Source organism: Citrus clementina, unplaced genomic scaffold (genome assembly GCF_000493195.1).
Source record: "Citrus clementina cultivar Clemenules unplaced genomic scaffold, Citrus_clementina_v1.0 scaffold_2, whole genome shotgun sequence".
NCBI classification, from domain to species: Eukaryota; Viridiplantae; Streptophyta; class Magnoliopsida; order Sapindales; family Rutaceae; genus Citrus; species Citrus x clementina.
Genome location: NW_006262688.1, coordinates 5738005 through 5754912, shown reverse-complemented (window position 1 = coordinate 5754912; position 16908 = coordinate 5738005). Strand labels below are relative to the sequence as shown.

Sequence of the window (16908 nt, the reverse complement as noted above, 5' to 3'; positions counted from 1 at the left end):
CCAAAAAATGAAGGAATTGTGTATTTTTGAAAAAGGTGTAAAAAACGGGTAGACGGTGGATATTTTCCCTTTTAAGATTGATAAATATTCCCGCCTGTCACGCAGGCGACCCAGGTTCGATCCCCGGCAACGGCGCCAAAAACTTATTGTTTAATTTTATAATCAATTGCTACCAATGCCAATGTGCAAGTATACACAACAAGTAATAAAGTGATGAATATTCAAGATCGTCTCTACATGGATTGATGTTACTCGAAATGATATAGCAATCACAATAGTGCAAATCAACTTAATGCCAAAGTTAACAATCGTAAATTAAGTTCTATCGTAATTGATGATTGTGAAAGAATTAAATAAAACAATACCGCAACGAAATACTAAATAAAGTATGTCTAAGATTCAATTGAGATTATGGTAGTTGAATGATCAAACTCTCCTTATGTGCTGACTGTTTTTCATCAAGTTAGCACCAGTTGTTACTGCAAGTGCTGCAGCATTAGGCAGAATTAATTTGCATCCTCAGCTATCGCATATTGGAAGTCTCATATCCGTAAATCTATTAATAATGACCAGTTGCTAATCTACTTATAGTATGGCATTATGATCTTTAGTCTCTCCACCCTACAAGGTGAACACCTATGTCTAGTGTGTCACAAATCTTAACTTCAAGTATTGCCCTTATGAGATTCAAGATAACTTAATCTAGGAAACTTAACTTAAGATCAAGTAATACTCTAATAATATCTGCTAAGACATGTCATTTTACTGCTCTATCTTAACTGGAACTATTAAATGGGTGGTCAACCGAAATAACAGTTGTATTCATAAAAGCTAATAAAGTAAAATGCTACAGTAATGACATAACAACACATAAGAATAGTCAAGAACCCATTGGATTGTTTGTCACTCAACTACAAACAAATCTAGTTCATATTCTAAATGAGAAAAATAAACATAAATATATTGATCACGAGATACATCAAAACAATTAAAGGAAGAAGATAAATATAAGTTGAGCACGGTGAAAGACAAATCCAAATAATTCTGCACGATTCTTCAATGTTGTCGAAACAACACCCTTCAATTCTGAACTTCTTCTCTTTCCTTTATAATTATTCTAATGATAATTCCCTTGCCGCCTCTCTATGTCGTGCACGCCTCCCTTTTATATTGAAAATTAGGGTAAACAAAAGCCCATGAGCGTGCATGCGTTAAATTAGGAAACATGCAGATTGCGATTCTGTGGCTGACTTGTGCCTAAGTTTTCTCCCGCATTGGCTCTATTCCTTCTATTTTGGGAAATTTAAAGTCTCTTTCCACTTTAGATCTGAGCAAAAATCAACTCAGTGGCTCAATCCCATTTTCTTTAAGCAACTTAAGCAACTTGGATATATTGTATCTTTATTCAAATTCATTTCTGGTTCTATTCCTTCAATTATGGGAAACTTGAAGTCTCTTCTCCAACTAGACTTGAGTGAAAATCAACTTAGTGGTTCAATCCCCCTTTCCTTTGGTAATTTAAGCAGCTTGACTATGAAGTCTCCTTTTAGTAATTCACTTTCTGGTTCCATCCCTCCCATTCTAGGAAACTTGAAGTCTCTTTCGACACTACGGTTGCACGTAAATCAACTCAATGGTGTCATTCCTCCTTCAATCGGTAATCTTAGCTCTCTAAGAAATTTATCCCTTTTCAACAATGGGCTTTACAGTTCTATTCCTGAGGAAATAGGATACTTGATGTCTGTTTCTGAATTAGAGCTCTGCACAATAATTTTAGTGGGGTTATTCCTTATTCAGTTGGTAATCTCACTGGGTTGGTTTTATTTAACATGTGTGAAAACCATCTTTTTGGTCAAATCCCTAAAAGTTTGAAAATTTTGACAAGCCTAAAGAGAGTACGCTTTAATCAAAACAATCTTGTTGGAAAAGTGTATGAAGCTTTTGGTGATCATCCAAATCTAACCTTCCTAGATCTTAGCCAAAATAATTTTTATGGTGAAATCTCATTTAATTGGAGAGAAATCTTCCAAACTTACGTACCTTCATTGTTTCCATGAATAATATTTCTGGGAGCATACTGCTTGAGATTGGAGACTCATCCAAATTACAAGTTCTTGACATTTCTTCAAATCACATTATTGGTAAAATTCAAGTGCAATTGAAAAAGTTATTTTCTCTAAACAAACTAATTCTGAGTTTGAATCAACTCTATAGAGGTGTGCCTCTAGAATTTGGCTCATTAACTGAACTTCAATACCTCGATTTGTCATGAAGCAGTAGATCCAATTGTGAAAAAGTCGATCCGGTCAGCGGTGACTGAGTGGCTGTGTCAATGTCTATGTTTGCCTCTACATCTGTAGGTTGCGCTGCATCTGTGTCTGCATCTACGTTTGCACCGATGGACAGTTAGTGTGCTTCTGGCTACTGCTTTGCTTTTGTAATGTGTGTTTATGTGAAACTATGAACCGTGAAACTATGAACCGTGAACTATGAGGCTGTGAAGAGAAGAAGAGAGTGAGAGTGTGAGATAGTGTGAAAGACAAGTTAGTCATGATGTGTGTGCATGTGTGTTTTAATTTCGTTTTTTTATATGTTTTCAATTTTTAATTTAATTTTTTTAGCCTGTCTGATCGAATTTTTAGATTAGATCAAGTAATCACAATTCGATCGGATCGATTATAATGCCATCCGATTGAATTTGATGAATAATTTAATCCAATCCAAACCTGATTTTCCATATAACACTGGGTCGAATAGAGTTATTTGCCCTCACCTAATGTTGAGTCTCATTATTTTATTAATTTGTGTTCCATGTTATGGCACAAGTCATTATCCAATGTTCTTCACTTTTTAAGTTTAAACCGGACCTTAAAATTGTTGCCATTTCTTTGTATCACTAGAAAAGTCACCTTCCTTCAACTAAAGATAAATTGGTTGTGGTTGTATCTTTATCTGACATTAAGGTAAGGGCGTAAGGAATGGGACTTGACTAGCTGACTTTCAAAAAATTTTAAAATAAGATTTTTTTTCTTTTGAATTTTGTGAAAATACTACATTTGCATTTTGAAATTATGAAAATATTCCTGTTAGAAATTTTAATCTCACCCAAGATCTCACAAACGAAAATATCAAGTAAATAAAAAAAAGAGAATAATAAAATCAATCACACAACATAAGAATTTACTTGAAAATTTTATATACTCAAGAGAAAAATTTACTATCTGAAAGTTTTTTACAACCATTCTAGTATTTTCCTTACACCTGAAACCCTAATCATGCCAATCTCTCAATAGACCTACTATTTTTCTCATATTAGAAAAGAGTAATGATACAACCACAAACTCTTGTACAAATTTATCTTGTACAAACTGATGTGGCATTAATTCATTGGTTGAATGAAAATATAAACTAATAAAAATAAATCATGTGAGCCAAATGATATTTAATTCAACCAATCTTATCATGCCACATCAGTTTGTACAAAATAAGTTTGTACAAGAGTTTGTGACTATATCATTACTCATTAGAAAATGTCTTCTTTGAAATGCAAGTTACGCAACCTAAGAGGGGGGTGAATTGAGATTTTAAATTTTATGCTAAACAATTTGCGCAACAATTCAATCTAATACCCTAATGGAATTGAAAACAATAAATTTAATATAGTACAATAATAAAAAAAAGTAAAGGAAAAGAAAACAAACACAAGAATTTTTACGTGGTTCGGCAATCCCCGCCTACGTCCACGTCTCTAAGCCAACCAAGCTCGAGGATTTCACTATCCAAGCCTCCCAAGGCTTCAAGTTCTTACAATTGACTTTTAAAGTGTCAATGAACCTTTACAATCAAGAGATTATCTCCCCAATCTCTTCACCCCAAGTGTTTCTCACACTTGTACACTCACAGTTTGATAACAAATGAAAATTACAACAAAAACTCTCTTTAAGAGTGGATATGCAAATAATAGCACAAAAATGATTCAATAAATGATGATTTGCGAAATGGAAGCTCAATATGTGTTATATGATCTTGTTTATACTTGCATTAGTCTCTAAAATAAAGCTGGAGTTGAGTTTTTATAGTTAAAGCCTGAAAACTAACCGTTATAGGTAAATTCCCGAAACCAAGTGGTTAGCCGCTTGATTTATCCGGCCAGCTGCTCATAAGAGTGATATTACCATTAAAATTGAATTGCTATAGTAACATTGTTCACAAAATTACACTCTGGCTGAAAACTTTCTATAATTATAATATAATCTAAAAAGTTATAAAACTTTACAAATATATCCAATTTCATAACTTTTAAATAATACTTCTCATTCCAAAACTTTCTCAAAATATCATATGGCCCCCAAATATATTAGTATTTTTCAAAGAAATCCTTTTCAAAATTTAACATAATACCCATAATTTTTAAAGTTCTCAAAATCTTTCATTTTAGTCCAAAGTTTGAAAATATGAGATTTTCCTCAGGCGGTTAGCCGCTCTCTCTCTCTTCAATTTTGGATTTCAAATATTTGAATTACATCAGGATCCTCAAACTTTTATAAATTATAATATAACTCAAAATATTTCAAATATTTACAAATAGGTCCAACTCCAGAATTCAAAATAATACTTATTTAGATTTAAAGATTGCAAAACTTTTCATTTTAGTCCAAATTACTCAAATCCACAGAATACTTTATCTTATAAATATAAAACCTTTTAGTTTATGAATAGTAATTATTTAAATAAACTATTGAGCTTCTCAAATGCTAAATCATGCATCGATTAAATCATATCGGTTTTATAAGAATTTATCGTAATAAATTGTCCGTTGAGCTCTAAACTTTATTCTTAATTTCGTCGTTGTCCGTTAAGTGTTTTGAACTTGATTCACTTGAATAAATATTATCCTTCAAAAACTAGTGAAAATGTGAAATATAATATTTATTAAATCACTTAAAACACATGTTTGTTGTCATCAAAATTACATTATGTAGCCCTTTAGGCTAACATACTTATAGAGAAATTGATTGTTGTGTTATACAGATGAGTGAACCCAACCTCTCTATACATAATGATTATTTCTTGTAAGAATAGTTTTCTTTTCTTTTTAATTACATAGGGCTAATGTCAATATACAACTCATATTATATGAGACTATTGCTGACATATTTACAATAATAAGACAATTCCTAAGATTAGAGTCTAGATTTTAACTTTTTCTAATATTCGAGAGACGTCTACTTCACTCTCATTTCGAGAGGAAAAACATTGCCTTCACTCAATTGTTTTTCATAATTGGGAAGGAATTTTAACCCCCACAAAGGCTTTATAGGGGGCTCATACTTCTGCCCTCACAACCTGGCCGAGTGGCTTGTGGAAAAAGTATTCATTTCCTTATAAAAGTTATATCTCTTCGTGAATAAGTCTTGGTGGAAAAATTACTTACTTCTTAAATAGGAATACTTCTAAAAAAGAAAATATCATAAGATATCGTTATTAAACAAAGAGACATATTTTCTAACAATCTCCATTTTGACGAGTTTTTCAATTGGGCAAAAAAAAAAAAATTATTTACCATGTACACACAAAATCATGTTGTCTCTGTCTTTTTTGCTCCACCAAAACTACACTCACATAGGACTTATTAAAATCACTCCACCATAGGTAAAACCTCATTTTCTATCCATGCAGTTATAATTTTCTATACCGAGAATCAACATACTCTACCTTAACCAAATTATAAATATTTGACATATGTCGATCATCTTGTTGACAATATCCACTTTTTTATTTGGCTTCCTTGAAAGTCCCCATCCATTAACATGTAAAATTCTACAACACATCTTGCATAAATGCCAAACTTTACTTTGTGTCTGTTAGTAGTAACTCATCCTATTCCATGGCCACCAAAGAGGATAAACTAGTCTCTCATGGAAAAACGAGACAAATCACTAGCTGACATTATCAGTATCTCCATCTTCTGATTTTGAGCTACTTGCCGCACATGTTCCACTCTAACAATCTTCTTTACAGGGTCTTGATTGTTTATACACCTTTAAAATTTTTCACTAGTGGAACCAGGTTGATGTTGCCTTTGCTTAACTTGTGTAACTAAATTAAATCAATATATTCTTGACTTGAATTTGCTACAAGCTAAAATTGATTCTTCCATCAAAATTTTCCATTTCTACCTTCACATGTTTAAAAACTGCATTGCTAACATATTTACTTTGTATTGTAAGAATATTTACGTAGAAAGCTCCTATATTGGAGAAAAACCACGGCCACAAGGACAATAATAGTTCCTCTTACATTTCATGTTTAAATTTTTACATATGAGCCGTTTCAAAAAATTTAGGGCAAAGCAAAAGAAATTAAGCAGCCACCATAGATCTAAAAAATTATTTAGAAACTAATAAATTTACTATTCAATCATTTTTAATCAAGAATAAATTATAAATTATTATAAAATCTAGGATTCACAAGGCCGAAAACATAGATAATTCCCAAGAAACATAAAGCTCAAAAGCTTTTGATTTTAAAAAAATTAAACCAAATTCCATTTATATTATTCCTTTTTTAAATATTTCTATATGATTTTGTTGGGCTACATTTAAAAATTTAGGATGGCTCCCTTAAATTTAAAGGGTAATGTTGATATTTTATAGGTAAACTAACATATTTATGTACAGATGAACTAATATGTCATCTAATACTAGAAATAGAAATATAAAGTAAAAAATAAAGTTTTGTGCTGATAAAATAATTGATTATTTCAGCTAATACTTTTTCCCATTTTTTATTTGACATTTTACCCTTTTTTTACTCTAAAACTTTTCTGATTTATTAAAATTTTAATGACCTATATTTTTAGTACATATTCAATTTATTATTCTATATTATATGTATATTATACAAAAAAGTAGTGTTTACACATCATTTTTTCATATTTTTATAAAATTTTATGTAAGATTACATAATTATCCTTTTACTATCACTCATGTTTATAATTGAATTAGGTTAATGGATCAAAGGTCGAAACTATAAAATAATATAAACTTATATATGTAAATATTTTAAAACTTTTGACTGTTATGATTTTGCAACGAAGAGTTACGACTACGATAAACACAACACTAGCCATTGAACAACTTTTCCATGAGATTTATTTATTCCACTAGAAAAGGACAAAGTTGCGGTAGTTGCAGGTTCGTTGGATCTGAAGGAGTAACGAATTTTAGAGAGAGCGAATAGAATAATTAAAATAATGGATAGGTTCTCTATTTATTTTTTTTCAATTAAAAAATCTAAGTCAGCCTTCGTCTTGACCATTGAAATTAATATATTAAATTATTAAGATTTTGGTGTGGGAAATTGTGATTGTAAAATAAAGTAGATGGTATTAAATTTTTTAGAGGTGGAATTTGAAGTACTTATAATTAGCTTTTAAGATTAAACATCAAGGATCAAGCTACGTTTTCATCGTCAACAAGTCAGCCCTAACTTATCTCAAAATTTTCTTCAGTACAAGTGGTAATGGCTGTTGCTGAATAAAATAAGTGAGGCTAGTAGTGAAATGGATAATATCAATTAAAACTAGTTGCTGGACAGGTGTAATATATATAGCTATTGTTGCTTGACACCTGTATTGGACTATTGGTTGACACCTCCATTTTTTATTTTTTATTTTTTTTGAGAAGGTTGACACCTCCATTTAGAATCACTATAAAAGGCTAAGGATGAAGAGAACAGGGGGGAAAAAAAGAAGTCGTCAAACAAGAAGCCATAAAGAAGTAAAGCAAGAAGTTATAAAGAAGTCAAGCAGCCAAGAAGCCATAAAGAAACAAAAATCATAAGCCAAAGAAAAGCTAAAACAGAGAGTATTAACAGCAGCAAAAACAAAGAGCAGTAGCTTATTTGTTTGCAACAGCAATGGCACAATATCGGGCCTCTCCACTTTGGTTTTTGAGTTGGACTTCGGGCTGCTATGGGACAGGGCCATGAGACTATTTCCTGTAAAATCAGCAGTCATCTCACTATTTGATTTAATTAAAGATCACAACTTATTCCATATATTTTTAATACCTTATTATATACTTGAGTTTAAAATGGTTCCGATAAATCACTATTTTAAGTTGCTTGCTACTTTAAGTGCACAGCATGAGAGTAATAGGACTATACGTAAATCATCATCCTGTAAAGACGAACAATACATTCAGAGTCAGACATAGAAAAGATGAACAAGAGACAATCAAGCAGCTAGATATTTCAATCATATTGTCAAGGGGAAGAAACAAGGAAAATAGTTCTAATGAAGTGCTTTATAGAGTATTTAATCGATCTGAAAAAAACTTTCTTAAGAAACTAGTGCTACTCAAAACACATGCTGTTTTGATCTCATCATCAAGTGATTTTTATTTAGTCCATTTCCATTTAATTTTAGAGGAGTTAGGAACCCAAAAATTAGGCTCTATTTGGTATTAAGGTTAGGCAACTCTACCTTAAAAGGTACAATACTAAAGTGTTTGGTAAATACTAACTGCGGTAGTTTGGAAGCTAAGTTCATTTAATCATCCACTTTTATGATAAAAACTTATAATATCTTTAATATTTTTATCAAATTATTATTTAAGAGCTATGTTTACTACACATTATTAATTTTTATTTTATAATTATAAATTTTTTCTACAGCATTTACAGCTTAAAAGTTACAGTACCTCAATACTAAACATGACCTTAGTTTGTCTTTTACCCACGCTCTTACCTTTTCAAACAAGAGTGGTGATATTTGATCCCCCAATTATCTCTTCATCCCACACTTTTCTATTAAATCTTTAATTTCCAAAATTACTTTGTAAAAATTATAAAAATACTATTTTTTTCCTCTCTCATCTGTACTCTCTCTACGCATTACTACCGTTCACCACCAACTATTTTCAGCATGTAATGCCCATGGCTTCCTCTCAAAATAAAACCCATCGTTTTATATCGATCACATCTGTGTCTCCTGATGTGATCTTCTTTCGTTGCTAATATGTTTTTTAGTGTTGAATAAAATAAGTTCTAAAACAAATTAAAAACTCGTAGTTGATAATTACCCGTCAGACGCAAACTCCGCAGCAACCAACAAAATTGAATAATTCAGAATTTGAAAATCACAGAAATTTGTAGCCAAATAGAATCCTACAGCTCAATGTTATGAGGCAGCAATATATTTCTTCCAATAACAATGAATTGAATCATCAAAGTGACAAGAAAGCGAAAAACAATAATAACAAAGAACAGAGCAATTCAGCAATATATTTAACATCTCTGACTTATTCATTCTCAACATCACATCAAAGGCAAATATAGCTTAATTGCTCTTGTTCATTTGGTAGCCTATGGAAGCAGCTATAGAAGCCAGCTAGGTTAAAGACTGCTTAAAAATAAAGAATTACTATGGTTAGCAGTAGGAGTTTGTTTAGGGTTAATTTAAAGGTCCAGCTACGGGGAGCATCTTTAATATAAAGCAAGTATTTTAGCTAGTACTAGATCCTACTAGTGATTGTTTCAGCAGTTATAGTAAAGGACATGGATTTTCTCGTGATTTGAATTTATCTGAGTTTTAAAAGATTTTTAAAACAACTGTGTTTTTATTCATATATGATTAGATTTACTTCTTAATTAAATTTTCAATTATTAATTGCCAATTGCATAATTGTATTTACACAGAACAAAAAAGAATTCTAATCCAATAATTAAATAATAGAAGATTAAAAATATAAAATACGAAGACAAATGATAACAACTTTAATTATTCTAAGGACCAGTTTGGGAATGCTATAATTTTTAAAATAATTGTTGTTAGTTGTGTTGTAAAACAATCAACTATGAAGAGAATCATGTAAGTGTTTAGTAAATTTTATTTTTAGAATTATTGTGAGTTTTGAAAGCAATTATAGACATTTAGTAAATTTTATTGCTCAACTACTGAGAGAAAGCAAATGACTAAAATATACATAATGTATGATAAAATTTATTTATACATATAAAAATATGTACTATAATATTTTTAACTGTGTATTATAATAATTTTTACTAAAATAAATTTATAATATATTGATTTTATTTTTTTATTTTTATCTCAAAACAATTGATAATTAAATTTATAATATAGTGAAACAAATTTAATAATAATTCGACCAATAAATTGATATTAATAAATTTATATTGAACGAATTGTAATAAAAATTTATTAAATTATTGATTTTATTTCCAATTTGAATAAAGATAATTTTGGATTCATGTAATAATTTTAGGAATATTTATGGAACTATATTAAAGAAAAAATTGATTTTCAAAATTAGAATTTAAAAACTACTCATTCCTTACTTTTCAAAATCGGTTAGAAGAGCTATAAGACGTACTGATTTTGAAAAAAGTGATTTTAATTTTTTTATCAAATATTAAAATTAACTTTTAAATTTTTAAAATCACTTTTAACTATTTCAAAAATAATCCCAAACGCCACCTAAGTTGAATCCAACTTAGCAGTTACGTTAAAGAAAAAGTTGTTCAGCTTCGACTTTTATTTGTGACTTGGAATTGGAGAATATGGCGCTTGCTCCATTAATAGTGGCAAATTCAAAATTTGAGGAGTTTAGTAACATGGGAACACAATTCTTTATCAGTGTTCCACAGAAAACTACTGCAGGTCAAAGATTCCTTTCCAATTCTCTGATAACGAAGGATGCTTGCGCCCTTCAGATCCCGTCATCTTATTTACTGCATGATCATGTCATCTCATCTTGTTAGTCAATAGTATCATATTCTGATTTTTTTTTAATTATCTCTTCATAATTTTCTATCATGTGTATAGTTATAATAATGTATAATTAAAATTTAATTACTCAAATATTCTTATTCGATAACTACCAGTCACAAGATTCTAAAAAATCAGTACATACACTAAAATATATTATTTATTTACCAATAACACACATATTTGTATTAGAACTACGACCTGGTGTTTGATTCTCATGTAATTTTTATCTTAATTCTTAATTCAATTTCTTGGTCCATCAACCTGGCTTCGAATTTTCCTTCATGAATTAATAAGAGAAATGCTCAATCAAACATTTATTTTCTCTAATGAATTACAAACAGAAATGTCTAGTCCGTTGGAGAGAATTTTAATTACAAGTTCGTCAAGAGGTTTGCTATTTTATGTCTATACCCTCTATTCAATTATTTTACATGGATATTCCCTCGATTTCATGCTCAGGCATTTTGAATAGCGCTTGCATATATAGATAAATCTAAAGTACCTAATTCTTGAGGTATTTTAGCGCAAATTCCTGCTGAACAAACAATTAAGAACTTAATTTATTGTTCAAGTATTTTGGACTTAGACCGATTTTAGTGCAAATTCCTGCTGAACAAACAATTAAGAACTTAATTTATTGTTCAAGTATTTTGGACTTAGACCGATTGTAATGAGCTTTTATCTCATGAAATGGGAAAAGGAGAAATAAAAGTACATGGAAAATAATAATCATTCACTAGAAAGTACATGGAAATTGATTTATTGTTCAAGTACTTTGGACTTAGACCGATTGTAATGAGCTTTTATCTCATGAAATGGGAAAAGGAGAAATAAAAGTACATGGAAAATAATAATCATTCACTAGAAAGCTGAATGTCTAGGCCAAAAGCAAAGCTGAATGTCAAGAGCCAAAAGCAATGGGGACCTAAGTGTCTTAATCCAGATGCAGAAATAAATTGACTAGAAAGTCCATGACTCCATGAATATGTTAAGAGCAATTTATAAAAAGTAAATAAAAATTTATCATAAAAAATTAATTGTTGGTTATATATTTACAAATCTTTTTTTTTAATTTGTTCATTTAATCGGGGTTAAGATTATAACGCATGGTAAATTAATTTCTTCCTCAATCCTTCTGATAAGGCTTGATAAGAAAGTGGACGTGCAATTTGATGGATTAGTGATGCTGCGGAGATTGATCATGAAGTGTATTCTGATGAGTTCCCCTTATTCAATAAATGGTTAAATAAATTTAGAACCAAAATTTCCGATCGGATATATCACAGCTGTAGTCGTATTAATAACGTTGTGGACTTTGAAATTAAGCTGGAGTAAGACTTGCTGGAAAAATGATAATTATACAATTCCACAGCCAAAACGTTAATGGTTTTTGGATCTGCCTGTATGTTTGCAGCTCATGATTTTCTTAATCATCCTCCTAGCCACCTAGGATTGAGAGCCAAGCTGAATACAGTTCCAGAAATATTTGTCACACGGTAACTGGTGCCTATGTAAAACAACAAGGATTTTGCCATAACATATTATCTTATAATTTTGCATTTCACGAACATCGACGAACGAGGGGAGTTATTAATTAAAAATAAGACAGACTTAGGAGAGACGAAATGAGCTTTATCCATCAACATATTCAAAGCGATAAAGTAAAAGAGAGTAAAAATCTTATAAATGACAGAAAAAATGCATGAGAACTGAGAATATAAAGAAAGAATTGTCTTACAAATTTAAATGCATTAGATATTACCTTACAAATTTTAACATGGGACCAAAACGCTAAAATTAATAATTTGATAATTTTAGCGCATTAGTCCCGAGTCGTTGGAAATTTTCTGAGAGTGTTGGAAAGATTCTAAAGGTCTCTAATCAAATAAATTCTTTTTTCCACCATATTTACGTCAACAATTTGGAAAAATATTTCCACGTTAAACTCATGTCAAAGGATTAAGGGTCTTTTTGACTCTTGATTGCTGTTGTGTGTGTGTGTATATATACACACACGTCAAGTTCTCGTTCATGACATGCACGCAAAACACAATAGCATAAACAACATGGGATTGCCAATCTTGAACATTTTGATCCTATTTCTTTTGTTAACTTTTTCATATAACGTTTCTTCTGATTCTACCAAAGAATCGTATGCTCTTCTCAATTGGAAAACAAGCCTTCAGAATCAAAACCCTAACTCCTCTTTGTTGTCATCATGGACACTTTATCCTGCTAATGCAACCAAAATAAGCCCATGTACTTGGTTCGGAATTTTCTGCAACCTTGTAGGAAGAGTCATCAGTATTAGCCTAAGCTCCTTGGGTTTAAATGGTACGTTTCAGGATTTTTCATTCTCATCGTTTCCTCATCTTATGTATCTTAACCTAAGCTGCAATGTGTTGTACGGTAACATTCCCCCTCAAATCAGTAACCTCTCCAAGCTTCGAGCTCTTGATTTAGGCAATAATCAATTATCTGGGGTAATACCACAAGAAATTGGCCATCTAACTTGCTTGAGGATGCTTTATTTTGATGTGAATCATTTGCATGGCTCAATTCCACTAGAAATAGGTAAGTTGAGTCTTATTAATGTGCTCACCTTGTGTCACAACAATTTTTCTGGTAGGATACCTCCTTCTCTTGGCAACTTAAGCAACCTGGCTTATTTGTATCTTAACAATAACTCCCTTTTTGGCTCTATTCCAAATGTTATGGGAAATTTGAATTCTCTTTCAATTCTAGATTTGAGCCAAAATCAACTTCGTGGTTCAATTCCATTTTCTTTAGCTAACTTAAGCAACTTGGGCATCTTGTATCTTTATAAAAATTCACTTTTTGGTTTTATTCCTTCGGTTATTGGAAACTTGAAGTCTCTTTTCGAGTTAGACTTGAGTGAAAATCAGCTTTTTGGTTCAATCCCCCTTTCTTTTAGTAATTTGAGTAGCTTGACTTTAATGTCTCTTTTTAATAATTCACTTTCTGGTTCCATCCCTCCTACTCTAGGAAACTTGGAGGCTCTTTCAGAACTAGGGTTGTACATAAATCAACTCGATGGTGTTATTCCTCCTTCAATTGGCAATCTTAGCTCTCTAAGAACTTTATATCTTTATGACAATGGGTTTTATGGTCTTGTTCCTAACGAAATAGGATACTTGAAGTCTCTTTCTAAATTAGAGCTCTGCAGAAATCATCTTAGTGGGGTTATTCCTCATTCAATTGGTAATCTCACTAAGTTGGTTTTGGTAAACATGTGTGAAAACCATCTTTTTGGTCTAATCCCTAAAAGTTTTAGAAATTTGACAAGTCTAGAAAGGTTACGTTTTAACCAAAACAATCTCTTTGGAAAGGTGTATGAAGCTTTTGGTGATCATCCAAACCTAACTTTCCTAGATCTCAGCCAAAACAATCTTTATGGTGAAATCTCATTTAATTGGAGAAACTTTCCAAAATTAGGCACTTTCAATGCTTCTATGAATAATATTTATGGGAGCATACCACCTGAGATTGGAGATTCATCCAAATTACAAGTTCTTGACCTTTCTTCAAATCACATTGTTGGTAAAATTCCAGTGCAATTTGAAAAGTTATTTTCTCTAAACAAGCTAATTTTGAATTTGAATCAACTCTCTGGAGGCGTGCCTCTAGAATTTGGCTCATTAACTGAACTTCAATATCTCGACCTGTCTGCAAACAAATTGAGTAGCTCGATTCCAAAAAGTATGGGCAACTTGTCGAAGCTGCACTACTTAAATCTGAGCAACAATCAATTTAACCATAAAATCCCAACTGAATTTGAGAAGTTGATTCATCTTTCAGAGTTAGATTTGAGTCATAACTTTCTCCAGGGAGAGATACCACCTCAAATCTGTAATATGGAAAGCTTGGAGGAGCTGAATTTGTCCCACAATAACCTCTTTGATTTAATTCCAGGATGCTTTGAAGAAATGCGCAGCTTGTCACGCATTGACATAGCCTATAATGAGTTACAGGGACCAATTCCTAACAGCACCGCGTTCAAAGACGGTCTAATGGAAGGGAATAAAGGATTGTGTGGCAATTTTAAGGCATTACCATCTTGTGATGCTTTCATGTCTCACGAACAAACTTCGAGAAAGAAATGGGTTGTAATTGTGTTCCCTATTCTAGGAATGGTTGTGCTTTTGATAGGTCTGTTTGGATTTTTCTTATTTTTTGGGCAAAGAAAGAGGGATTCACAGGAAAAACGGAGAACGTTTTTCGGTCCTAAAGCAACAGATGATTTTGGCGACCCTTTCGGATTTTCTTCGGTCCTAAATTTCAATGGGAAATTTTTATATGAAGAAATCATTAAAGCAACAGATGATTTTGGCGAGAAGTATTGCATTGGAAAAGGCAGACAAGGAAGTGTGTATAAAGCGGAGTTGCCTTCTGGGATTATCTTTGCAGTTAAGAAATTCAACTCGCAGCTACTTTTCGATGAGATGGCGGACCAGGATGAATTCTTGAATGAAGTTTTAGCATTGACTGAGATACGACATCGAAATATTATAAAATTTCACGGATTTTGTTCTAATGCCCAACACTCATTTATAGTTTCTGAATATCTTGATAGGGGTAGCTTGACCACAATCCTTAAAGATGATGCAGCAGCAAAAGAATTCGGCTGGAATCAGAGAATGAATGTGATCAAAGGTGTAGCTAATGCTTTGTCGTACTTGCACCATGATTGTTTGCCACCAATTGTACATGGAGACATATCAAGCAAGAATGTTTTGCTTGATTCAGAACACGAAGCTCATGTTTCAGATTTTGGGATCGCAAAGTTTCTAAACCCACACTCATCTAACTGGACTGCATTTGCAGGCACATTTGGATATGCTGCTCCAGGTATATATGTATTTTTCAGCCCTTATATATACTTCTTTGGGAAAAAAGAATGGACATCTCATGGTTAGGCAAAATGATAATAGCGAACCAATTATTTTTAAAATTGGTCGCGCATACCTCTTATGAGACCTAACAAACTATTAAAGAAGGTTTGCTTCACTAGTTTTGAACACAAAATAGGGCTATAATATATTCTAAAAAGGGGTCTATGTGACATTTATAAAAATAAAAAGGTCTCTTTAATCATTTTGTCAAATAATGGAGGATATCACTGCCCCTTTCCCTTTTTTAATTAAAGATTTATATGTTAATGTATTTTGTGAATTACAGTTTTATTTATATTTAAACATCTTATATATATATATATATAGTCCTTCTGTAGTGCAGGCGTTCTTTTTTTTTTTCATGCAGACACTTTAAAACCGCGAAATTTAAAAGAATTAAATTTTAACTCTTTTAAACCGCACGGTTTTATTGTACATTTAAATACTAATTCTTTTAAACCGCATTGTTTAAAAGTGTGTCCGCATTAAAAAAAAATGCCGACATTTGCATCTAAGAATGATATATATATATATATATATATATATATATATACTGGACATATACCCAGCTTTCCATCGTGTGGCTCTACCCAAGCATATACTATTGCTTATTTGAGATGAACCATTTATTAGTTATTGATGCTACCTGTATAGTCTATGATATTTTTCTATCAACTTGCAGAGATTGCTCACATGATGAGGGCTACTGAAAAGTACGATGTGCATAGTTTTGGAGTTTTAGCTTTGGAAGTGATCAAGGGGAATCATCCAAGAGATTATGTTTCCACAAATTTTTCTTCATTTTCGAATATGATCACAGAGATTAATCAAAATTTGGACCATCGGCTTCCAACTCCGTCTCGTGATGTTATGGACAAACTGATGTCAATTATGGAGGTTGCCATTTTATGCTTAGTTGAGAGTCCAGAAGCTAGACCAACCATGAAAAAAGTTTGTAACTTATTATGCAAATAAATCAGCCAAGTCATTTTTTTTTTCCAGCCTGTTTTTCTGATTATTTATTACTGTTCATATTACCGCTTTGAAACTTGTGATGAACGTAAATATTTTACAGTTGAAATAAATATGGATTTAAATTTAGAGAGAATTTATTACGTCCACTGACGTTGTCTTCTTCGAGTGTGCCTGACGCCAAGAGCTGATACACATGAACCATCTTTTGCTGACCGGGCCCATAAG

At 31.7% G+C, this 16908-nt stretch overlaps 1 protein-coding gene across 1 annotated transcript; it reads left to right on the top strand.

Annotated features, from left to right (window-relative positions):
* Positions 1 to 12861: 12861 nt before the first annotated feature.
* On the top strand, positions 12862 to 16683 carry LOC18052065 (probable leucine-rich repeat receptor-like protein kinase At1g35710). The gene is made up of 3 exons (XM_024190672.1): positions 12862 to 14356; positions 14729 to 15664; positions 16391 to 16683. The coding sequence occupies exons 1-3, from the start codon at positions 12862 to 12864 to the stop codon at positions 16681 to 16683; spliced, it is 2724 nt and encodes a 907-aa protein (XP_024046440.1).
* The last annotated feature ends 225 nt before the right edge of the window (positions 16684 to 16908 follow it).

Excerpts from the sequence above, each read along its gene's own strand:
- LOC18052065 (XM_024190672.1), top strand. The coding sequence starts at position 12,862 with ATGGGATTGCCAATCTTGAACATTTTGATCCTATTTCTTTTGTTAACT. Across the intron at positions 14,357-14,728 it reads TTCTTCAAATCACATTGTTG|GATGCTTTGAAGAAATGCGC; the intron begins GTAAAATTCCAG and ends ATTTAATTCCAG. Across the intron at positions 15,665-16,390 it reads ATTTGGATATGCTGCTCCAG|AGATTGCTCACATGATGAGG; the intron begins GTATATATGTAT and ends ATCAACTTGCAG.